We start from the raw sequence: 27450 nt of genomic DNA on the forward strand, positions 1-27450 counted from the left end.
TTATTTTCTCTATAAGTTCCCTCTTAATTATTTTAGACAGTTTTTTGGCGGCAGCAGGGACCACACAAATAATCCTCCAGTTGTCATACTGAAGATGGATGCCTTTTTTAGAATCTTCACCATCACTCCCTTTCTCCACTTCTAGGGTTCCTATATAAGTGGAAATGGCAATTCTGCGGGGAGACAGTCAAACTCAGCGATTTTACTCCAATTAAGAGCATTGGTGGCCGAGATGTTTTCACTTCTATTTGAAGGAATAGGTCATATCTGCATGTCACAGTGACTAGCCATTTCGTCCCCAAGAAGTAAAATTTTATCAGATGTAAGATACTTGAGAACCGTGCTCCTGTTCCTTCCACCTTTTCGATTTCTCATAATCGTAAATGAAGAGTCGACCATTAACGTTCCTCACATATCAAAAAACTTGCGACCACCTGCAAGTTCCTTCATGATACGGTATCATTGTCATTTGCAGCAGTTTCAGCTTCCCTCAACAGCGTAATAATACATTCCCTTTTGTTCCCTTTTCTTCCACTGTCGAACAGTGGCTGGATCATATAAGAGGTCGACGTTGAACGTTGAAACGAATGATGCAATACGCAAGCAAAAGCAAGCGACCATAACATAACGTTCTTTTCGAGACGACAGCCGCCCCGCTCTTATTACGCACATTCAGAAGACAGTTCATAAATCTATTGCTGATCGCAAAGTGAACTTATAGCTCTATGCTCGCGAAATGTGAAATCAATGGCCAGGCAGTGGATGCCACACCATTATCATTACGGTCGCCAATAAGATGTTTCCCCACCACATATCCGAACATGGTGGTGTCAGATCCCACCATGACACTCATACATCCCTTCACGATAATCTTTAGATAATTTCCTGGCCTGTATTCAGTTCATCATTATCATCATCAAAGTCGCAACAACAGCTATCCGGTTTAGGCCTGCCTTAATAACGAACTCCAGACATCCCGGTTTTACAAAGAGGTCCACCAATTCGATATCCCTTAAAGCTGTCTGGCGTCCTGGCCTACGCCATCGCTCCATCTCAGGCAGGGTCTGTCTCGTCTTCTTTTTCTACCATAGATATTGCCCTTATAGACTTTCCGGGTGGAATCATCCTCATCCATTCGGATTAAGTGACCCGCCCACCGTAACCTATTGAGCCGGATTTTATCCACAGCCGCACGGTCATGGTATCGCTCATAGATTTCGTCATTGTATAGGCTACGGAATCATCCATCCTCATGTAGGGGGCTAAAAATTCTTCGGAGGATTCTTCTCTCGAACGCGGCCAAGAGTTCGCAATTTTTCTTGCTAAGAACCTAAGTTTCCGAGGAATATATAAGGACTGACAAGATCATTGTCTTGGACAGTAAGAGCTTTGACGCTATGGTGAGACGTTTCGAGCGGAACAGTTTTTGTAAGCTGAAATAGGCTCTGTTGGCTGCCAACAACCGTGCGTGAATTTCATCATTCGGTTGTGATTTCGACCCCAGATAGGAGAAATTGTGAACGGTCTCAAAGTTGTATTCTCCTATCTTTATTCTTCCCGTTTGACCAGTGTGGTTTGATGTTGTTGGTTGGATGTTTTTCGGTGCTGACGTTGCCACTATATATTTTGTCTTGCCTTTATTGATGTGCAGCCCAAGATCTCGCGCCGATGCTCGATCTGAATGAAGGTAGTTTGTACGTTTCGGGTGGTTCTTCCCATGATGTCAGCATAGGCCAGTAGTTGGGTGCACTTAAAGAGCATCGTACCTCTTGCATTTACCTCGGCATCACGGATCACTTTCTCGAGGGCCAGGTTAAAGAGGACGCATGATAGAGCATCCCTTTGTCGTAGACCGTCGAATGGTCTTGAGAGTGATCCTGCTGCTTTTATCTGGCCTCTCACATTAGTCAGGGTCAGCCTAGTCAGTCTTATTAATTTCGTGGGGATACCGAATTCTCTCATGGCCGTGTACACTTTTACCTGGCTATGCTATCATAGGCAGCTTTAAAGTGGATGAATAGATAATGCAGCTGTTTTCCATATTCCAACAGTTTTTCCACCACTTGCCGCACAGCGAAAATCTGATCAGTTGCTGATTTGCCTGGAGTGAAACCTATTATATTTGGTATTGGCCAATGATGTTGTGGGCGTATGGGGCTATCCGGCCTACCAAGATAGCGGAGAATATCTTATAGATGGTACTCAGCAACGTTATACCTCTATAATTACTGCACTGTGTGATATCTCCTTTTTTATGTATAAGACAGATAATGCCTCGTTGCCAATCGTCAGGCATTGATTCGCTGTCCCATACCTTGAGCACAAATTGATGAACCACTTGGTGTAACTGGTCGCCTCCATATTTAACCAATTCGTTTCTCCTAAACTTGGTGGAGGCAGTATTTGATCGTCGTCTTCAGTTGGCGGGACCTCTAACTCGCCGATGTTCTGATTGTTCAGTAACTCATCAAAGTACTCAACCCATCGCTCCAATATGCCCATTTTGTCGGAAATCAGATTTCCCTCTTTGTCTCGTCAGGATGAGCATCGCGGTGTAAGGCTTCATCCTGCTGACTTGTTGGTAAAAGTCGCGCGCCTGGTGCGGTTGCTCCCTGTACTTTTCGAGTTCACAGACTTGTTGGTTCTCCCAGGCTTCCTTTTTCCGTCTGTGAAGTCGCTTCTCCGCTCAACGGAGTTCTTGATAAGTCTCTGTGCGTGCCCACGTTCTTTGAGAATGCAACATTACTCGGTATGCGGCATTCTGCCATTCCGTTGCTAGTTTACATTCATCGTCAAACCACCCGTTCCGACTCCTTTCGCGGTGTTTCAGGTGTTGATGCTTCATCTCCAGGTCCTCTGTTGACTGCGGTTATTGCGGCATCCATTTCCCTCTTATAGGTATTGCGGAGGGTTGTGTTGTGGATGGCTTCAGTGTTAACTCTCACCTGATTGTCAGAGATGATTCTAGGTGGTGTTGTTATTCGAGCTCGAAGCACCATGCCAACGAGATAGTATTCCCAGTTTATATTGGCCCCCCTATATGTTCTGACATTCATCAAGGCTGAGAGGTGGCGGCGTTCGATTAACACGTGGTCAATTTGGTTAAAAGTGGTCCCGTCTGGAGAGGCCCACGTATGTTTGCGGACCGCTTTCCGTGCAAACCAGGTACTTCCAACAACCGTTTCGTGTGACCCTGCTAATTGAATAATCCGCAGTCCGTTATCATTTGTATTTTCGTGTAAGCTAGCCAACGAATCGCCTGAATACGGGCTCCTTCCCTACTTGGCTGTTAAAAACCCCAAATATGATTTTGATATCATATCTGGGATAGGCTTCGAGGGTTTGTTCTATTGCCTCGTAGAAGGTATCCTTCTCCGTATATTCAGTTGGTCATGAAAAACTTTCTTGTCTTGTGTGTCCGAATTTTACCTGATCGCATCAGGTTGAACGCGTCGTGATTGGAGGTAAATTCTCAATGAGCACATCGAAATGCATGCTGCTAATCGCTCCAGAAGAAGCTATTTACGCGTTGCCTTTGCATTTCAAACAAATCTACTTGCACAGAGTGCTAGCCTATATAATCAATTGCCACAGCAAAATCAGATGATTTGCACGTGGATTCCTAGTTTGTTATACGCTGGCATAGGCTATCGCTTGCATACCATTTATTTTAATAGAATCAAATTCCTTTTCGCTACCCGTAACACTTTCCAGATAAGATGGATTCCAAAGGCTTTTTCCACGAATTAAGTTTTCGTCAAATTAGATTCTCATTTAATTTATGTAAATAATGATTGCTTCTCAAGCAGAATAAGTTGAAAATTTTTCAATTGAATTGTTTACAATTTCACAGCAATTACACTAGCTTGAATAAGCGAGCTTATGAACAGAGAGCGAAAAGAAAAATTGATTTTCATATTTATTTAATTAGCATGTGGGTTCAGGGGGAAGTCAATTGTAAAATGATTTATTTTTTATCTCACTTACTTCCTCCATAATAATTTTCCCAGCAATACTAATTAAAATAAAATATCCAATGTCAAAGCGCATTGTTTTTTTTACTTCCCTTTGTTAGATTAAACTATTTTCTTGGAGATATTGCCTAATTAACTATTCAGGAAGAGGAACCTAACTGCAGACAAAAATACATACATACGTATGTACATTATTCCCAAACAAAATGTGTATAGGCAGAAAGATATGCACCATCATAAAAACCCTCTCAGCGAAACATTATTTCCGAAATAGTAATTAAACTATAATCAAAGCGGCACAAAGGTCATTCTAAGCGTTGTGTAAATTTGGCTAGTGCTCACCTCGATTAAGCAACTTTTGAAGCAGTTCACAAACACACTTGGTGGACAGGCGTTAGCTTAGCGGCAATTTAGATGTCTAACGTTTGCAAACTTTTTATAATGGCTCTTCAAAAAGGTTTGCATGCATGTAATTATAACATAAGTATCAAGTGGAGATGAAATGGGAGTAAACAAAAAGTAACTTTTGGAGAAGCAAAGTTTCATCAGCGCTATTCAGGTAGACAATTAGTAAATAAACATTTTATTACCATACCATTACCGCCACCATTCATTATACTGCGCAGAGGTGTATGTAGGTACATACATATATGTATTAATTGCGAACAATTTTATCAAGCCCTTGTGGATTGTAATTATCTTGACTATTTGGAAGAAAATGATTTCACTGACACGGACAGAATTTATAGCGGAGGCGACCTTGTTCGCTATTGTTGTCCCCCGATAAAATGCTTCCCGTTTACTATAATATTTCATTGTTTGAGCGATAACATATGTATTGCTACATTCATTGATTGCATCACGAAATCAAAGAAATAAAGATTCTTACTCCAAATTGAAGTGTAGTTTTTCGGATAGTATCGAGCCCATTATGATGATCATATATGCATAGATTTGCCTCCTGGACATTCTTACTTAATTCTAGTATGTGGAAGCGATGCTCAGCCCCAAGTGGGGTATAATGTGCAAATTATATGTATGTATTTTTTTCATCTGATACTAGAAGCTTTTTACGTTTCAATCCAACTTTTCAGTACACCCCCTGATCTTGTCGAAAAATTCCACATCGAGAATACGAGCAACAATGCGTGCCATTTTCAGCTTCTTATCAATTCGCCAAATAAATTGTTGATATCTGATTTATACGGTAGCATATCTCTATATGCATTTTGTTGAAATAGATACCGATAAGAATAGTGCAATGACCTGCTAGTCTGATAGTTATAATATATATGTCCATATCTTTGATAACTCCAGAGACAATTAGCAAAGGGTCTTGCTTTCTCGGAATAATATGAAAATGTGTATAAGCAATGCGGTTGAAAGCAATGATTGCTATCCAAATCCAAATTTCGAATTATAAGACTGGTTAACGTTCACGTCTCTACAGAGGAGACTGCAGAGTCGGAGAAGGATATCTTCTACAAGACAGTAATGCGAACCCTCGAAACCTGGTCCAAATGTGATATCAAACTCGTACCTGGAGATTTCAATAAACAAGTGGGAACGGAGCCCGTATTCAGGCGATGCGTCGGCTCCCATCGCTTTGATAAAAACACCAACGATAACTGATTGCGGATTATCTAACACCAGTGTCGCACGAAATGATTGTTGGAAGCACCTGGTTTGTGCAGAAAGCAATTAACAAACATAGACTTCTCCAGATGGGACCACTTTCAACCAAATAAACCACGTGCTAATCAGACGCCACCATCTCTCAGTCTTCATTCATGTCATAACAGAGAGGGGGGCCAATATAGACTCGTACAACTATCGTTAGCATAGTGCTCCGAGCTCGAATTACAACATCGTCTAGAACCCCTCTGAAAATTAGGTGAGAGTGAACACTGAAGTCATCCACAACAAGCCCTGCGTAACACTTACAAGGAGGATATTGATGGCGGAATAACCCCAGCTAACAGAGGCCCCGAAGACGAAGCATCGAAAAATGATTTTCAGTCACCAGAGCATTATCATTGGTACGATCACGAACATACTTGGTCCAGTGGCAAAAAAGACAGAACGACTGGTTCGACGATGAATGTAAACTAGCAACGGAACAAAAAAATGTCGTATGCCGGGCAATGCTGCACTATCAAGCGCAGGCGTGCGCAGAGGCCTCCCACAAACTCCGTCAAGTGGAGAAGCGACTTCAGATGCAGAAAGGAAGCTCAACAAGTCTGTGTACTGGAGAAGTGCATGATTGCAACCGCACCAGGCGCCCAATCTTTACCAACAAGTCAGGATAATGAAGCCTTATTCACCTCGATCCTCATCCAGCCGATACAAAAAGGGAAATCTGATTTCCTACAGTATAGCGATGGGTTGAGTACTTTGATGAATTGCCCAACAATCAAGCCATAATTCATCAAGAACCGAATTGGTTAAATATAGAAGCAACCAATTGCACCAAGCAGTACATCAACTGATGCTCAAAGTATGGGACAGCGAATCAATGCCTGGCGACTGGCATCGTGACATTATCTGTCCCATATATAAAACGGGAGATATCACGCGTATGATAGCGTTGCCACGGTAAAACTATCCAAAGCCATGAGAGAATTCGGTATCCCGAGGAAATTAATAAGACTGACTACGCTGACCCTGACTAATGTGCGAGACCAGATAAAAGCAGCAGGATTGCTCTCTAAACGGGGATGCTCGGCAGATGTTAATAGAAGAGGTACTATCCCCTTCAAGTCCACCCAACTACTGACCAACGCTGACGATATTGACATTATGGGAAGAACAACCCGAGATGTACAGTCTACCTTCTTCCAGATGGAGCAGGCGGCATGAGATTTTGGGCTGCACATTAATGAAGGCAAAACCAAAAGCACAAACAACATCGAATCGCGCTTGCCAAACAAGAACAATAAAGATAGGGGACTACAGCTTTGCCACCGTTGATATTTTCTCCTATCTAGGGTCGAAAATCACAATCGATAACGATAAAATCTGCGCACGGTAGTTGGCAGCCAACAGAGCCTATTTCAATTTAAAAAAGGGTTTCGCTCGAAACGTTTCACCATAAGTCAAAGCTCCAACTGTACAAGATAATGACCCTGCCACCCCTCATGTATTTCTCAGATACCTAGCAAAAACACCTGTACACTCTTGGCTGCGTTCGAGAGAAAAACCCTCCGGAAAATGTTTGGCCCCTTTCATGCGAATGAACGACTCCATAGCCTACATAACCACGAAGTCTATGAGCGTTATCATGACCGTTTTGTTGCAAATTTTAAGCATCTATCAAAATCATCGATCGTGTATTATGTTCTTGTAAAACCAAAATTCTAACTTACCGGTAAACTAAAAATTTTCTCCCTCCATAATTGAAAACGAAGGATATAAATTTTTTCTGCATTATTATTATTAATGGACCCGCGTAGGCTATCAAATGAAAGGTCTCAACTAGTGCTTTCACAAGCAGATTTTAGTTTTAACGTAGATTGTTAAATAGCGGTGCTGATTAAGACGAAACTACCAACTTTTTGAAATTTGCCAGAAAACTCCCCTTAAATTCATCCTAGGAGTACCAACCAAGGTAGCAGCATAGAGGACAATATCGTGCATATTACTACCAAGCTTCATGGAAATCTGGCTATTTAGTATAAAAGTAATAGCAAATCTAATATCGCCAAGCCAAGCCATGCATTGTATTTAACGGGAATAATTAATGTTTGAGTGAAATATTAAAATTCCATTCATGAAGAATCTATTTCTTCATAGCCTTTTTTAAGGTTTTTTATCTGTCACATGCATTTTATACCGATTGACATCAAATTTGGTGAAAAAGTGGGAACTGTGAACACCCACGTATATAGTCAGCAACAAGGTTCTACGTTGAATTCGAAGGGGGGATTTATATACTTGCAAAAGGGGGTGTACAATTTCTTTCGACCGAATATAGCCACATGCGTATTTTTCAAAGGTGGTCTTATTTCCGACATTTAATGCAGAAGAGGGAGAATGGGGGCTGAAAAATAGTCATTTCTTCACGGACCCATTCTCACAACCTTGGATAGTAGGTAAAATCTGAAAAAAGTCACGTGCCAGTATATAACGCCTAGGCTCCAAAATATTCTCCATTCCGATATTGGTTCGAATAAACTTAATAATACTATATTTTTAGTTATTGACTGCAAAACCTTCCTTAAATTCATTCTTGCATTAATTAGAATAGAAGTATAGATCTAGAATAGCACAAATATAAGTTTTAATAAAGCCTATGATGAGCAGACCTGCAGAACTGATGACGGCAACAAGTGGTTCTCGTAATAAGTAAGATGCGTTCGCGTTCCTGTGAGTTCTTTTTATACGATGACGTCATACACGTCTTAGAGTACAATAAATTCACATGGAGTACAAAATTTGAACCTTCTATAACATTGTTAGTAATGTAGATTGCCATCACACTTTCCAGAATTGTGTCTTATTATCACTTAAATTGATGCCAAATTCTTTTCCTAGGATGAACCTAAGTGCGGTTTTCGGGTAAATTTTTAAAATATGGTTAAATGCTATTGTGAATTTTATTTAAGCAGATATCGGAATGGGATTTTAAGGCATACATATATAGATTCAACATTGTAATTTTTCAGATTTTTTGGTTGAATAGTTCCTGAGAACGGTACCGATTATACTTCGTGAGCTGCATTGGGCAGATCATGTGGATGACGCATGAATCCTCAAGCTCTCGCTAAAAGATAAACCTCGAGGCACACACAACAAGTGAAGCCACGAGAACGATGGTAGGGCAAGATTTGGTTATTGTAGAAACTGAGCAGCTGACCGCGATTTTTAGGGAAAATATAACCTGAAAGCTACAATGAAAATTTTCGCATAAATTCACTATATCCTAAAACATCCTATTTAAAGTTTCCCTATCATAAAAGTGAATAGTGAATAATACATCTAGTACATATGGACAACGAACAATCAACCGAATATCCAATTTCGAATCATCAATTATGTGGATACCGTGTGGATCGTTTACCATTTGTAGGCGCAAGCTGAAATGATGAATTGAGATGCGCAAAAACATGAGTGGCGAAGTACAAATCAGATGGAATCATTTGTCTGACTCAGTTTTGAAGGAAATGCAGCTGGGCAGACATTTGTCTGTTTGACGCTTGATACAGAAACAGACGCAGACATTTGTTTGTATCTGAGATAGATACAGATATTTGTCTGACACAGATGTTTGTCTGAAATAGACATTAATCTGTTTGACATAGCCATTTATTTGTCTGATGTCTCAAACAGATGGCGACATTTGCCTACCTGAGCCAACTGTTACAGCCAGACATATATATATGTATACATAAATTAATAAGCGTTTTTAATATGTATATCTTGCAAATACGCCAAGCAGTGTTGTCGTCAGCGAAACAATGATGGAATTTAAAAATGTGACAAAAAGGTATTGAATAATACTTTTTAAAGTTTTGTGCTGAACAAAATCCTATTAAAATCGCTTCAATGTCTGCCTGTCTCTCTCACCCGATTTACTCGGAAACGGCTAAACCGATTTTCATGAAATTTGGTGAGAATATGCGGTCCGTGCATCCTTTTACATGTAGCATTTTGCTTTGGGATCACATGAAAAGGCTCAATTAGTACTTTCCGAATATTTTTGATATTGGGTGAAACAATCCCCGAAAAGTGAAACAGAACCTATCCAAGCGAAAAATTTGAAAAAAAAATCACAATAGTGCATCTCTACGAAATCTAGGCCTCAAAATACATCCCATTCCACAATTTCCTCAAATAAAAATAATAATGCTATATTACGATATTTTAGAAATTCGCCCGGAAACCATCCTAGAAGAACAAATTTGGTGGCAGTATAGGGGATAATATAGGACGTAATTCTGGAAACTTTGAACGCAATCTAACTATTATTAACAAAGTTGTTGAAAGTTAAAATTTTTCATTTCATGTAAATTTATCGCTCTTTAAAATGTGTATGACGTCAATACCATTTATAGTTATGAACGGCGGGTTACATGGGGACATTTTAGTTTTCCTTTTCTAGCTTTTGCTAGTTATTTGTATAACTGCATCAATTACTGCGAACAGATATGTGTATCTACAATAAGATGGACATGTGTGCACGTTGGTATCAGCGGAATTTAATTTATTACTATCGTAAAGTGGAAATATGATGCCTTAGATCAATTTAGATGCGGGCATATATATTATAATAATGTATAATATTAACCTCCTTAGTATGTACGTACATATTTATATCTTGGAGTTTGGCCATATATGAGGTATTATTTTACATTGTTAACTATTGTAGAATGGAAAAACATACATGGAGAGTTCCTCACATAGGATGAACATAAAACCTTTATACCTTTATACCAGAAGCGCCGAGCTTCCGGTATTCTGAATTGGTTATGAGCGTACTTCGGTCCAAGCAAAAAATAAAAGGCTTTTATCTCTGCTCTTGTTATGTTTTGTGTCATGCCCATGTACATACATACATATATCACATAATATGATTAGCTATATTGTTGGTACACTGCGAAAAATTGTTTTAGGAGATAGGAAGTTGAAGACCGCAAATCTAAACATCTATGAAGTGATACATTTTAAAAACCAAAATATTTGTTCCCACGTAATACAGATAACACGGGAAAGACGAAGAAAATGAACTCAACAATGCGCAACGAAAGTATTGGTGCAATAACAGAGAATGAAACTATTCTAATTAAAAACCAGCCAAATTGACCTTCAATTTTAATGTAAGACAACAATGCATTGATTTGGAAGGGTATTGAATCACATAGGGCGAAATTTCCTTCCTAGCTTCCTACAATGCCTTCCGGAAATCATTTTCTGAGATGCGAAATATATGGACCTGAAGTTTGGATAAATGCGACAAACTTCAACAAGGTTAACGTTTAGCGATTGGGGGTGCATATAGACTCGGCCTTAAATGTTATACAATAGCTCGCGTGCGGAGAAGGAAGTGTACTAAGGCTCAAAAACAAGGGGTGGCTCCCTGCCTCAGTTGGATTTTTGCAACAAATGATAGCACAGCACAGTGAAGTATACTTCCTAGTTTGATGCTCCATAATGGCTTATCGGCAAAACCCAAGCAGGTTGTATTTACATTTGAGCAGACTTTTATCTGAATTGCGAATGGCGTCGCATTTTTTTCGAACTGCCAGCTCCGCACTGGACCTTAGTGTGTTCCTTTGTGCCTTTAATGATATAGCGACTACATTCACCGGAACTGCTACTTTGTTTTTACGATTTGACGAGAATTGTGAAGTGACAACAAGCAGCGTAACTTTACCAGTTCAAATTTTCGGTCATTTTGTCATTCAGCAAAACGTGATATTGCCAAATATTTATTTCCTCATGGTTTCAGTTGAAAAGTACTAAAAAGTGTCTGTTATGCAACTTAAAAAGTACAGACAAATGAGAAAAGGTACTGAGGTACAAATAAACTTTAGAAGGTGCTAAATTTAATACTTTTGGTACTAGAAAGCCGGCACTGACCTCAGGCAATATTCCCTGGTGTCACCTCATCGCGTCCAATCGATCTTAGCCAATCTGTTCCAGTGGGCACGCTCCTTTGCGCGGCGGTGAAGAAAATCAGGAGAAAATGCATTGCTCAATGCAATATACATGGCAGTACGGCGGTATACAGCTTTGGTCGACAGAACAATAGAATAATGAGATAACAACGAAATTCAATGCCAAATTTCATTACAAAATGCATTGCCAAGGATGTTTAATTTACGAAAACAGGAAGTGAGGTGTAGAATGACTATCCCCGTACACTCTAATGTTGAGCTTAGTCGCACTTATGGGATTACCACTTCATATATAACATTATATCACACTACTATACGAGTAAGTTAGGCCTACTAAAGATAGTATTATGTACTTGATAATTTCTCTGAATTATCTATCCATAGATCATTCAAAGAAAAACAACATGGTTCAATGTTCGCTAAACGTGCATCAATGGCCTGTTTTTAAGGTTTTGTTTGTAAAACAAAACCTTATTAAAATCGGTTTACTGTCTGTCTGTCTGTCCGTCTGTCTGTCTGTCTGTCTGTCTGTCTGTCTGTCTGTCTGTCTGTCCGTCACACGCATTTTTCTCGGAGACGGTTGTAGTGATTGGCACCAAATTTGGTAGAAAGGTGAAAACTGTGAACGCTCACGCATATAGTGAGTTACATCCTTTTACGACGAATTTAAGGGGGGGTCCCCATACATGCAAAGGGAGGGTGTAAATTTTTTTTTCATCAAATATAGTCATGTGGGGTATCAAATTAAAGGTCTCGATTAGTACTTTTCGAAGCCGGTCTTAGTTTTGACATTTGTTGAAAAGGTGGGGGGTGCGGGGGGTTGAAAGTGGTCATTTCTTTAACGAACCCATTCTCAGAAACTACCTAACCGAAAAATCTCAAAAAAATCAGGGGGCTGTCACTATATGGTGCCTAGGTTCCGAAATACCCTCCATACCGATACCTGTTCAAATAAAGTTAATAATAGTACATTACTACAATTTTTAGTAATTGAGAGGAAAACCCCCCTTAAGTTCACCCTAGAATCACAGAATTTTGCAACAATATAGGCTACAGCATAGAGCATGATCGTGCTAAATTTGGTGAAAATCGCACTATTACTAACAAAGTAATACTAAGTCAAAACTGTCGCTTCTCTGCAAATTCGAGACTATGAATGTCAATATCACTTGAAAGTGGCTATTTTCACATAATATATGCATATTTTACGTGCTACATGCTAATGGGACAAATGCACACCTAAATCTCTTTATAAAAGAAATACACAAAACCTTTCATACCTGAAGCGTCTAGCTTCCGGTTTCCCGACTTGTTATTATTGTTTCGTTTTACATGACACATAAAGATATACATATGTATTTGAAACTTATCAGAGCAGTTTGGATTTCAACGAGTGTTTTTATTCTTATCTATGGATTCGCAAATATTGAACTGCGATGTGTAATTTCTCCGAGTGGAAAGCACACTAGGAGTGCTATGAAGATATGCTGCTGGACTGATAAAATTGTTCCAACTTGTTTTCATGCCGAAACAAACTTTCTACTGTAATTCTTTCTTGTTTATGCGTAGTTAGAAACCCGAATTGAGTACCAACGAAAACAAAATATTATTGATTAGTTTCACATTTACTAAGCTACATACAAGTAGATACATATATATGTATGCAGCTCAGAATAATCTATAAGATTGAAAGTTGGAGGTAGTTTATGATCGACATATAATAAGGTGGCAGTCAGCGAAAGTGTTAACCCGAAAATAAAGGAACTCCTAACGAAAGTATTATAGTAACAATATTTTTTTTTAACTCACAAGTATCAAATCCCACTGATCATACAACTCCGATGGCCGGTGGACCTACACCAACAAACCAACCATTCACAAATACACATTATTCCTTTTCCGTTGTATAGAACTTTATCAGCTAAAGATTAAAATATACTTCCAAGTGATTTACAAAAACCGTAAGCAAGTGGATAGCAGAAGGAAGTAGCTAGCGCCCCATTAATTTCGATGAGTATTGAAGTCACTTAGCAATAATTACCAGAGCATGTGTGTCGCGTATCTAAGCCACCCTTATCATTTGTTTTCACCATCCAGAGGTGAAAAGGTCCCACCGGCCGATAACCTTTTTTCATGAGTAAAAGCAAATCGGAGCTACGTGGCTCAGCTATTTGATTCTAACATGGCATACGGCCGTACACATGTGTATGTATTTCGTCCGGTCCAATTTTTTTTAACTTTTTCACTATATGTTCGAAAACTTAACAACGCAATTAAAATTGAAACGTTAAATTGGGCCATAGGAATACCCACACACTAAGTGGGTTTTTTTAAACTTTCAGCAGAAAATGGTGACTCCATATAGGCACAACGAATACAATCATGTGCCAATTGGTCCTCGATTAATCGTATGATAATGTGCCAAGGAACTCTATAATTTTACATGTTTTCGTTTAAATCAGTTGTTTGATAATGTGGGATTACAGTAGCAATGCACATAGAGTATAGACACTTGATGAATTCCTATAGATACTTTCCTCCAATAACATGGAAAAAGATCAGTACATGCCGTAAGCTGAAAGTTGATTACTAATGTAATAATTTTCGGGGCTGATTCCGTGCACTTGAGAAATGTTCATTGGACACAATATGGCTACATGCCTAAAACTTCATTGAATACAAATTATAATACGCATACATGCATGCAAGCTTATTACAGGGGATCAAAATGTAGCATGTGTCACAGAGGGGTTTGCAGATTCGACACTACAATCCTGGACAATACCTGGGCAATGCATATTACTTAACACCTACAGTGCAGAGGGTGAATTGCGGGTTATCTGCCCACAAAATAGATGTAAACCGACTGGCCTTTCAGATTGGGGACTGACAATCCAAAGCTTTGCATCGTACGCAAAAACAAATGCTCTCGTTCCTCAGAGCTGACGGCGTAGCTTTTTACAACCACAGCAGTTTCGCCCGCAACATCACAAAGTTCAAAATAATCAGCAAACAAAATTGCGCATTTCCGGTGAAAACAATCTTTTTCAATATATGTCTATATGCTACGTATATGCTCTAACAGAAAACAGTCGCTTCAGTCAATATATAATATAATTCTCTACCCTCAAACGATGTTGTAGTACTCGGCGACTTCAATGCAAATATTGAAAAAGAGCTGATCCACCACGGAATTTCTGGGGGCGAGATTCCCCACAACACAACGGACAGGTTCATAGAATTCGCCTGCAGTGGAAACATGGCAATATCAACGACGTGTATTTTTCACAGCAAAATCCACAAAACAACCTGGACCTTAGCAGATGCAAATTGCTACATCAGCTACTGCCAAGTCAGAGCAATACCCTGATGCCGAATACCAAATAATGAGGATAGTTTCACCCCCGTTGTTAAATTTGATATTGACAAGTTCCGCTACAAAGAAATGGCATTCAAATATGTATGGTTGACTGTCGGAAGAACAAATCCTGCAGACGAAAACCGACACCTGGGGGTTAATAGCGTTGAAGCGAGTGAGTTAGTTGAAAGATGCTCATAAAGTAGTGAGAAAACCATCGGACACGATCTCCTGCAGAAAAGCAATGAATGGTTTACCGACGAGTGTCAACAAGCCGTCAATGAGAATCATCATCATCATCAACGGCGCAACAACCGGTATCCGGTCTAGGCCTCCCTTAATAAGGAACTCCAGACATCACGGTTTTTGCGCCAAGGTCCACCAATTCGATATCCCTAAAAGCTATTTGGCGTCCTGACCTACCCCATCGGTCCATTTTAGGCAGGGTCTGCCTCGTCTTCTTTTTCTACCATAGATATTGCCCTTACAGACTTTCCGGGTGGGATCATCCTCACCCATACGGATTAAGTGACCCATCCACCGTAACTTATTGAGCCGGATTTTATCCACAACCTGACAGTCATTGTATCGCCCATAGATTTCATCGTTATGTAGGCTACAGAATCGTCCATCTTCATGTAGGGGGCCAAAAATTCTTCGGAGGATTCTTCTCTCGAACGCGGCCAAGAGTTCCCAATTCTTCTTGCTAAGAAGCCAAGTCTTCCAGGAATACATGAGAACTGGCAAGATCATAGTCTTGTACAGTAAGAGCTTTGACCCTATGGTGAGACGTTTCGAGCAGAACAGTTTTTATAAGCTAAAATAGGCTCTGTTGGCTGACAACAACCGTGCGCAGATTTCATCATCGTAGCTATTATCGGTTGTGATTTTCGACCCTACATAGGAGAAATTATCAACGGTGTCAAAGTTGTATTCTCCTATCTTTATTCTTCCCGTTTGACCAGTGCCAAATAATATCACAAGAGCCAAACCAGGCAAATACGCTGAATTAAGACTACCAATGAAAGATCTACAGAAAAAAAGCGCAGGACACACATGACAAGATATTATGCTCATTCAGAAGACAATCTTAAATATACTGTTGATCATTATCGGTTAGCTGGAACCCAAATGCCCTTCGGTCCTGGTGTAAAAACGTTTCATCGTTGGTGTTCCAATCGCTAAGAACATGCCATGCAAATTTCTGTCAGGAACAGGTTTCCAGGTCATGAGAATGGGATTGTGGTAGCCGTCACTCTTCGACGAAGGGTACTCTCCGGAGTCCCATGACCTTGCTAGAACTCTCCCTCAAATTGGGGAGCATTCTGGCATCGCTACCGATACCGTTATCGAAACACATCATCAACCGTTTTCAATAGGCAAAGCTTATTGCCGTGAGGCAACTTCCTATCCGAGGGGCTATTGTTATTTCGATAGCAACAGCGCCATTTTGTGTTGGGTTAAAGGGGGGCTCCCCACACGTACGGAAGCGAGTGGATTTTTTTTCACAAAAAATGACCATATGCGTTATCAAATGAAAGGGCTCAATTACTTTTCAAAACTGGTTTTTGATATCGAGTGAAAAGTAGGGCTCAATATGACCTCCTAAGTATAACAGGGTTCGTTCTCATAACCATTTCTAACCGAAAAATTTGAAAAAAAGCAGTGGTGTATCTGAACGAAATCTGGATCTAAAAATACATCCTGTTTCGATATCTGTAGAAGTAAAGTTAATAATAGTACATTACCATATTTTAGAAATTTAGCTGAAATCCCCCTTTAAGCTCAAGCTAAAAGCCAATATTTGGAATTTGCGTAAGGCATAATTTGATCAAGTTTGAAGGAAACCCAAAGTTACTGAAGGTGATTTTTTTTCATTTTATATGAATTTTGTACATTATAAAACGTGTATGAGATCTCCATCCCAGACCAGTTCGCCAATACCACAACAAAGTGAGCTGTATTCAATATACATACCGTATATGCACACATGCATTCTTTTGTAAACGAAGTAAACCAAACATATATGTACGATCAATTTGTATACGTGCATGTGTTTCGGGCGAACATATCTATGTCTGGAATATGTACATTTATCTCGTATATCTTGTAGGCTGAAAATGAAGCAATATTTTGCGGTTTTAGCTATATACGAATAGAAAAAAATCCCTTTATACCCAAAGCGCCAGCTTCCGGTAATCCGACTTCTTTCATTCATTTCTGAGTGGAATGTCTTACAACAACATTTTATTATAAGAATAGTAGTGGTTTGCGCGACAATGCGATACAATTAGGGCCTTGGAGTGAGTTAGAGCAATTCATTCAAAGTCGTAGCGGTAAACTACACTACACTGTAGCAAGTAATATGGTCACAGCATTGCGTTCGCTCGTGATTATTACCGTAATTTGACTCAGGTACTCATTCGCAACTCAGTCGAACAACAGTCGCAACAACCGATATCCGGTCTAGGCCTGCTTTAATAAGGAATTCCACACATCTCGGTTTTACGCCGATATCGCCGATATCCCTAAAAGCTACCTGGCGTCCTACCGTACGCCATTGCTCCATCTCAGGCAGAGTCTGCTTCTGCTTCTTTCTATACCATAAATATTGCCCTTATAGATTTTCTGGGCTCGATTATCCTCACCCATATGGATTAGGCGGGCCGCGCACTGCATCCTGCTGAGCGAGATTTTATCCACAATCAAACGGTCGTGGTATCGGTCAGACATTTCATCGTTATGTAGGCTACGGAATCATCCATCCTCATGCAGGAGGCCAAAAATTCTTCGAGGGATTCTTCTCTCGAACGCGGCCAAGAGTTCACAATTATTCTTGCTAAGAACCCAAGTTTCCGAGGAATACATGGGGACTGGCAAGATCATTGTCTTGTACAGTAAGAGTTTTGACCCTATGGTGAGACGTTTCGAGCGAAATACTTTTTGTATGCTGAAATAGTCTCTGTTGGCTACCAATAGTCGTGCGCAGATTTCTTCGTCACACCTGTTGTAGGTGGTGATTTTCGACTCTAGATAGAAAAAATTATCAACAATCTCAAAGTTGTAGCCTCCTATTTTTATTGTTATCGTTTGAGCAATGCCATTCGATGTTGTTGGTTCTTTGAGTTTTGCCTTCATTAAGGTGCAGCCCAAGATCCCACGCCGCGTGCTCGATATGGATGAAGGTAGATCTCGGGTTATTCTCCCCATAATATCAATACCGTCAGCGTAGGCCAGTAGTTGGGTGAACTTGAAGAGGATGGCTCCTCTTGCATTAACAACTGCATCACGGATCACTTTTTCCAGGACCAGGTTAAAGAGGCCGCATGATGGAGTAGAGTGGCCTATTTCAACGTATAAGAACTGTTCCGCTCGAAACGTCTCACCATAAGGTCAAAGCTCTTACTGTACAAGACTATGATCTTGCCAGTTCTCATGCATTCCCCGTAGACTTGGGTTCTTAGCAAGAACAATTGCGACGATGAGGAGATGGTAGAAAAAGAAGACGAGGCAGACCCTGCCTAAGATGGAGCGATGGCGTAGGTCAGGACGCTAGACAGCTTTTGGCGATATCGAATTGGTGATTCTGATAGAGCATCCCTTGTTTTAGACCGTTGTTGATGTTGAGTGGTCTCGAGAGTGATGCTGCTGCTTTTATCTCACCTCGCACATCGGTCAGAGTAAGCCTAGTCAGTCTGAAAAATTGTTCGAAAGACCGAATTCTCTCATGGCCGTGTAGAATTTTACCCTGGCTATACTATCAGCAGCCTTAAATTCGATGAAAAGATGGTGCAAGCGATGTCCATATTCCAACAGTTTTCCTATCTCTTGCTGCAGAGAGAAAGCCCCAAGCATGGGAAAGTCTAATGTCTAGATATAGTAATCAAAAATAGCATCGGACCTCATCACCAGCTTCGAGCTTGCAATGGATAGAACGGATGCAGGAAATGAATTTCCTTATCATCCCCTCCGTCATTAAAACTTCTGCGCAAAAGTCAGTTGGTTATTGCAAGAACGAATAACCGAGATTCAAATTTGAATTCTTCACAGTATACATCGAAATTCCGGCAAGCGCCTATCCTCAGGCCTTCTTCAGTAATCATGTTTAAATTAGCTATAAATTAGCATAATGACTGTGTGTTAGTACCTCAATTCCTGGTTTAATTTCTCTTATGCCGAAACCGGAACGAGCGATTGAAGTGTCAATACCATTGCAAACGCAAAATTCAGGAACAAGCTTCCTATAAGGATAACTGAGAAATACTACATACTACTAGACAAATTAAACATTTCTCATCAGAATCAATCAAACATGTTAAAACGCTTATCCTATCGATAAGTAGGAAGGCTTGAAGAAGTATCCTTTTTGGGTATTCTAACTCCCCATATTTCACTAGCTGAGCATATTCAGAATAGGAATTCAAGATGATATGTGCCCATCCCCGGAATGGAAAGCAAAATCCACGGAATGTTTCTTATGGGAGCACCCCAACTATGGATACAACAGACCTTAGATTTTTGAAGTTGTTGTGCTCCAACTGCAGCGAGTAGCACCACATCCATCCAAATCTAGAACATTCCGTTAGACAGGATCAGCGAGAACCATGGACCACTCTAGGTGGTTAGAGGCCATACCTCTCCCCACCCCATACACACACATATGTAATTAACGTCGGATGAAAAGTGTCTGGCCTCTTGGCTGAACATAAATAAAGTAAACAGCCCACTAGCATAAATTCCATTCTAGATTACTGTGGATTATTTAGCTTTTTCTCAAAACATAATTTGCTTCCAAATCTGCCTATACCAAATAACTTTATATCGTCCATTACTTATGAAAGCCTGAGTGCCCATATCGAGATCAACAGAATTTTATGGCAGAAGCAGGAGAAAGTTATGCAATTGAATAGAAGGGTTGCGAAGAATAGCTTTTTTTGCAATGTTAATCAAACTGTTTAGGACAACGACGAATTAGCGAGATAATCCAACAATTGCTATGCCCTAGTTCCGAATGCGGTTTGATTTTTTCAAAAATTTTTTTTTACTAAATTTGTAAGGAAATTTGGTTTAAAACATGTTTTTAGAACGAACGACCAACCCAACAAAATTAGTTATATAAGTATGCAGATGCTTGGCGGTAAACGGCTTTTCTTTGAACAGTTGCTCCGATGAAATTTTTTGTGACTTACTCTTCTAAATATATATATGTTATTTAAATGGTGAGGAAGCCTGTATATATGAGAAAGTAGCGCTAGAAATTGTATACAATAAAAGCTTTTTCGAATACGTATGACTAGTAAACGTTCATACAGCACGCTGTAAGTTTTTCTAATATTTTTAGAGTGAAAACATCGATATGGATAAAAGAAGAGATGGAAAACGTAAAACACGACCTGATAAAAGTACAAACAAGTCGGGAAACCGGAAACAGGACGCTTCAGGCACAAAAGGTTGTGTGTATTTTTTAGTACGTAGCACGTAATATATCCATATATTATGTGAGAGTATCCACTTTCGGGTGATATTGACACTGAAAATTGAAGACTATTTTTCATAAAAGCAACAACTGTTAGTAATATTGCGATTTTTGTCAAACTTGGCAAGATCATGCTCTACATTATAGCCTACTTCAATGTAATTTCGTGATGCTAGAATGAATTTAAAGGGGGCTTTCAGCCAATTACAAAAATTGCAATATACTATTATTAACTTTATTTGGGATATCGGTATGGAAGGTATTTCGGAGCCTAGGCACCATATAGTGGCAGCCTCCTGATTTTTTCAGATTTTTCGGTTTGGTAGTTTCTGAGAATGGGCGCCTTAAAGAAATGATCACTTTCAACCCCTCCGCACTCCCTATCTTTCCAACAAATGTCAAAACTAAGACCGACTTCGAAAATTACTAACCGAGACCTCTAATTTGATAGCCCACATGACTATATTTGATGAAAAAAAATGTTACATCCCCCTTTTGCATGCATGGGGACCCCTCTTAAATTCAACGTAAAATAATGTAACTCATTATACGTATGAGCGTTCACAGTTCCCACCTTTCTACCAAATTTGGTATCAATCGCTAAAAATGTCTCCGAGAAAAATGCCTATGAAGGACAGACAGGCGGACAGACAGTAAACCAATTGTAATAAGGTTTTGTGTTTTGTCTCAAATTTTGTGGTACGTGTGGGTGTAGTGTAGACTTGTCTTTCGCACATATTACCGCCAAAAATATAGCTGAAATTGCTGCACACACTTGTATTTTCAATGAAAGGTTTTATACCACGTTAAAAATTATGCAGGTTATGGCCGTCCCAATGGGACTTACTGCAAAAAATCATACATGCCGTTAGCATGTCATAAACATAATGTAAAAGTAGCAAAATAGGCCAAAAGGGGCGGCAGAGAAAAAAGAAAATTTAAAACAGCAGGACTTAAACGAGGAAGAAGAAAAAAGTTTGTTTAGACGTCGCAAATTAAGTGCAAATATTCTTTAATGACAACATGTTTTATATTACAATTTTATGACTCTAATATAAACTGACGGGGCATTTTCCAGTCAATTTCCAAAAAATATAGTAACATGCCGTTATTAATTTTATTTGTGCGAGCGTCCGTATGGAGGGTATTTTGAGGCCGAGACACGGTGTAAAGCCGGCTTCGATTTTTTTTTCAGATTTTCAGTTCTTAGTTCCCGAGAATGGGCCCACCCATCCTTTATCACAACTAATGTAAATATTACCGACTCCAGGGAGTACTAGTCGAGAACTTTCATTTGATACCCCACATGTATATATTTGGCAAACAATTGCAGCCCTACTTTTGCATATAGGGAGACCCCCTCCCCTCACTTTGCCCCTCTTCCCCGTTTTACCCAAAACTTTAAAATATTTATTACCAGAATGTTTCGAAATGAGGCAAACTCCAATCCATCAAATCAAGGTCTTTGTATCATGACGGGATCAGGAAAGCAAAATTTGACACAAAAAATTTGTTCACCTTGCAGTCAAATTGGATTTTCACCGTTTAATAATAATAATAATAATAAAAAACTCCGCCGAAGCCGGTCCCAAGCCCGGTTGTGAAAGGAGGAGGGATAAATAGCTTCAGTCTGAATGGCTGTACGCCACCGCAGCGTCTCAGGGGGTAGGTGAGGAAAGTGCAGGGACTTCGCAGTCTTGCAGATTACTCACTAAGGAAGCTATCTCAATACCTGGCAGCTAGGGATAAAATGCACCACCAACAATGAGAAGAAGGAGAAATTTGAGGTCCGGTACGGATAACCGGCGGGAGTCGTCTGACTTGGTGACTGGGTCGGGCTCTCGTAATGGACAGCATGGCGTCGAAACCGCTAGTCGTGGGGCGGTTCGACGTCTAGGCGCCACGACGACCAGGAGCACAGCTCCGCCTGCTGCAGCTGTTTCGCCACAATCTGTGGCGACCACTTCAGCAGGTTTGCGTAGGAAGCGGATGAAATGGGCTGGAGAAATGAGCCTCTTCATCATCCGCTCCTACTACGAAATAACGGCGGGGCGGGTACAACATCTTACCGCCCCTTGTTGCACCAGAGATTCGTCCAGCGTTTCCCGCAATTCGCGCACGTGACTGTGCAGCGAGTCGCAGACCAGTACCGCTTTATTACTCGCAGCGACACAATCCCGGCCACCATCAGGGAACGTGTTCGACTTGAAGTCATCGGGGAAACTGATGACCGAGAGTCGATGGGGGCAGAGGCGGCGGCATCAACAACACCACGCCGCACTGCAGGCAACAGGTTCAGTACTCGTCGAAGCACTCTTCTCCACCGTCCAGCTGATATTTCCGCTGAGGTTCGGGACGAATTCCAAACAGCGTGTTTGGAATTCTCGGATATGGATCCTTTGCATAGACCAGGTATTCCCAGGCTCTATGCATCTCCAGCAACTCCGGGAATTCTATCTCAAATCAATGATGAGATTGCATCTCGACTGCGTACTGATATGTCGCTGCTGCAACTACAATCACTTGTGTATTGTGGTGCAGTTGCGGCTATCAGATTGCACGGTCAGAAGATTCGCTTTCGTGTTATTGGTATGAGTGACAAAAGAGATCCACCATGGAAAATTCGTCTGGAGCGTCGGCGGGACTCACTAAGGCAGGACATTGCTAGACTGATTCAGATCAGCACTGGCAGTGCCAGCCGACGGGTGAGAAACAAAGTGCAGAGGGTTTACCGGAACTATGCCATCCCCTGTGAGACACCCGTTGTTGAAATTCTGGACATACTAAAACAGAAACTTTCTGTCATATGCAGTCGGTTACGACGGTATGGCGGAAGTTATTCCAGACGTGTCCAGAATGCAAGATACGCGAGGAACCAGCGGAGCTTTTTCAGATCTCTCAACGAATCCCAACAGAGCGCCCAGACAATACAGTTCTCGGTAACGGAAGCGAAAGAGTATTGGGGTGGACTTTGGGGGTTACCTGCCCAGCATGCTGAGCATGCTGAGTGGATCACCGCCGAAGGCACCCCCCATGCCAATACACCTGGCATGAATTTTGCGGATGTAACCGAAGAGGAAATTCGAAGAACTAGAGGGCCCAGGTCTGGATCGGATGCAGAATATCTGGTATAAGAAATTTACCAGCGTACACAGTCGGTTGGCAAGCAGTATAAATGAGGTCATGAGTCGGCCGGAGGAATTTCCACCTTTCCTCACTGCGGGGATTACCTACCTTATCCCTAAGAAGGACACGGTGCAGGACCTCGCAGACACAAGACCGATCACTTGCTTACCAACCCTCTACAAATTCATCACGTCCATTATTAGTGGAAGGATCAATGCGCACCTCGAGACCAACAACATTCTGTCCGAGGAGCAGAAGGGCTGCCGAGTTGGGTCAAGGGGTTGCAAAGAGCAACTCATTATCGACTCGGTAGTTGTAGGACAAGCAACTAGAGGTCAAAGAAACCTCTTCAGTTGCTATATCGATTATGCCAAGGCTTTTGATAGCGTTCCGCATACCTGGCTGATCGACATTCTACATCTGTATCGCATTTATCCGAAACTAATAAAGTTTTTGGCGACAGTCATGGAAGGGTGGCATACCACCTTATCGGTGCGTACATCTGAGGGTGCTAATACCTCAGAGCCCATCCGTATACGGAGGGGCATCTTCCAGGGGGATTCATTGAGTCCCCTTTGGTTTTGTATGGCACTGAACCCCCTTTCATGGCTACTGAATAATGCTAGAGGGCATGGTTTTGCAATAAAGTTTGGCCTACGTGCTAAGTGCGAACTGACACACTTGATGTACTTAGATGACATCCAGCTGTATGCTGGTACTGACGACCATCTTAGAAGTCTGTTACGAATAATAGACATGTTCAGCCGTGATATTCGGATGGAGTTTGGATTAGACAAGTGTCGAATCCAAACCATCCGCAAAGGTCATTACGAGCCACATGCCGGACATAGCATTGGTGACCTCCACATCGAAGCTATGACCGAGACAGACTTCTACAAGTACCTAGGAATTCTGCAAGGAACCCATGCTCGAGTTGGTGATCTGAAAGAAGCTCTGCTGTCCGAATTCCTGCGACGTGTAAAACCGTATACTGGTGCTGAAATCGCATCTCTCGGGGAAGAATAAAGTAAGCGCGTTGAATGTATTCGCCATCCCTTCACTGGCTTATGCATTCGGAATATTACCGTGGACGAAGACCGACCTGGAAAACGTCCAGCGGCGGATACGGACAACTATGTCCAAATTCCGAATGCATCACCCAAAATCTGCTGTGGAGCGGATGAACCTGCCTCGTGACATCGGAGGTCTCTACCTCCGCGTGGTTGACGTGGCGGCACAACATCATCGCCAAGTCGACTCGCTGCGCGCTTATTTTTACAGTAAAGAGCAGGCGAGTCCCTTGCATGCGGCTGTCTGTAAGGCAGACTGTGGACTGACTCCATTTAACTTGAAGGATCGATCTTTCAATCCTCTGAGTGGGGTGAAGTCGGACCAGGAGCGGATCGAGGAATGGAAGTCGAAGGCAATGCACGGTAAACACGTGAATTGTCTTTGGCAGCCATTTGTCGATTTGCATCTGTCGAACAGATGGCTGTGTGCTGGGGAGCTCTTTGCTGAGACGGAGGGGTTCATGTGTGCCATTCAGGATGGCGTGGTCGCCACCCGAGCTTATAAAAAGCTCATCATGAAAGAACGGGTGGAGAACGACCAGTGCAGAATGTGTGGTTCGGCGTTAGAGACGTTGGACCATCTAATTTCTGGCTGTACTGTCATGGCACCGGTGCAATACATCACCAGGCATAATGCTGTATGTAAGGTTATCCATCAAAACCTTGCATATAAGCATGGGCTGATCACGGAAACATGTCCGGTTTACCGATATGAGCCGCAAGCAGTACTTGATAGTTCTGCTTACAGCATGTATTGGAACTGGCAAGTTCTGACTCATCGCCATACCGCACACAACAAGCCTGACGTACTGCTAGTTGACAAGACGGGTCGCTCCGCGTATATTATTGATGTTGCTATCCCCCATAATAGCAACATTGAACGGAAATACGTGGAGAAGAAGGTCAACTATGAGCCATTGGCTCGTGAAATCAAAGAAATTTGGCGTCTCGAGCGGGTGGTCGTAGTTCCCATAATATTGTCAGCTACAGGTATTGTACCTAAATCCCTGACGGCTTCCCTTGATGTCCTGGAACTTTCGCACAGTCTGGTTCAAACCATGCAGAAGTACACCATTCTGCATACGTGCTGGATGTTGCGGGGAGTACTCGACGGATTCTCCCACTGACCTACCACCGGCCACCACCACCAGTGCCCCTTTAGTTTTTAAGTAGGTAGGATCGTCCGAGCCTAAATGCTTGGCACTTAGTGCTAGTATTAGGTAAAATCCGGCATCTGCCGAGATTGTGATAACTCGGAAATAATCGTTGGCGCAATAATCCATATTGAATCAGGGACTTGAAGTGTATTAGAGCACTTCATTCAAGACCGTAATGCTACACTACAGTACACTGTAGGAGGCAATGTGGTCAGCATTGCGCTCGCCCGAAATTATTACCCTGATTTGACTCAGGTACTCATTCACAACTGAGTAGATTGGTATCCGACGTCAAATCACGATACAAATTCCACTGTCACCAATGAAATTTGAACCGCGACCTTCCGTACGACAGCCTTAATAATAGTCAACCAAAATAGATTAATCTTTACAAAAATCATTACAAAAATGTCATTGGGTTAGAATTGGGTTTAACAATCTTTTTAAGGCGCACAGAAAGAAAGGCACTCAAGCATCAAAAGAGGACAAAATCATGGTAATGTGTATAATTGCGTGAATTATATTACGCATGTACGTTAAAAGCAGAGCTATACATGTAAGTGCTAGGTTGGTTTGTTAGATCAGATTTAGATGACTTTACAGTGAACCCATTTCTACATATCTTTCATTAAAAACCAAAAATAAAAATACCCTAGCTGATATGGGCAATCACTTCTCTTTATAACAATACTTACTTATAAGCGTTCCTATTTCTCGTACTGTGCATTCATACTCATTATCTGAGTTTTTGTTCTGAAATCCCAAGAGCCTGTAGATCGGGTCCAAAAAACTGGAGTCTTTGACTACAACTTTGGTTGGGTATTGAGGTCGATTGGATATGTGTGAAGATATGAAAGGATTCTCCCCATTTTCGCTATTGTCGTCATCTAACTGTGTTCCACGCAGCGGTTCTGCATTGTTCACGTGCTGTTCTTCGTGCGTGTGGTGTTGCTGATTTTGAGGACGATGTGAATTTTCAGCGGCCTCGCCGTTTAATCTTATTTCCGTCATTTTGGTTGTGGGTGATCGCGAATAAAAACCTTTTAAAAAATTGTAAAAACTTCTCCGTCAACCAAAAAAACCACTTTACACTGCACACATTCTAGAAAAACTCCGAAGATTAGCCGCAGGGATACTTCTTTACCTCCCCTTTCACTCAACAAGGGACTGTTTCAATCGAACCCGCAAATCCCAACCAATCGAATAAAGCCCCGACGGCAACTGCTGGAACTGGAATATGATTGAAGGAAAAATAGTCGCAAAGCCGTGTCTTATCAGTTCCTCAATTCCGCGATTTAATTGTACATTATCTGTTCTTCAGTTCACTTTTTGTTTTAAGTAAATTTTCATAGCTCTAAGTGCCATTCCGTGAGCTACAAATCACTGCACTATCAGTATGTTGACGCGACAATTGGAAGCTAATCCCCACCACCAGAGAAGGCCCTTATGAGACGTTTTCCTAATTTTTAATTTAGTTGGTCGATGTGGTTTTGTTATAGAATTGATAAGACAAATGTATTTGAAACATTGCAAAACAAGCGAGACAGCTGTTATCAACGGCGAGATTATTGTAGATGTGAGGATGCACCCAGCGGAATTAATGGTACGCGTGTTGTGTTAAGTTCAACATTGTTTTAAAAATGCAGCCTGCCGCGATACTTAATCTTTGTTTT

At 41.2% G+C, this 27450-nt stretch overlaps 1 protein-coding gene across 1 annotated transcript in view; it reads right to left on the reverse strand.

Moving 5' to 3' along the window:
- The window catches only part of LOC119659306 (lysosome membrane protein 2), a 62013-nt gene extending 34878 nt beyond the window's left edge, over positions 1–27135 (reverse strand). The window contains exon 1 of the mRNA XM_038067323.1: positions 26473–27135. Coding sequence (XP_037923251.1) covers positions 26473–26788 — 316 coding nt within the window. The 5' untranslated portion in view covers positions 26789–27135. The remainder of the gene's footprint in view (positions 1–26472) is intronic.
- Positions 27136–27450: the final 315 nt, after the last annotated feature.

This window comes from Hermetia illucens, chromosome 1, assembly GCF_905115235.1.
Source record: "Hermetia illucens chromosome 1, iHerIll2.2.curated.20191125, whole genome shotgun sequence".
Classification (NCBI taxonomy): Eukaryota; Metazoa; Arthropoda; class Insecta; order Diptera; family Stratiomyidae; genus Hermetia; species Hermetia illucens.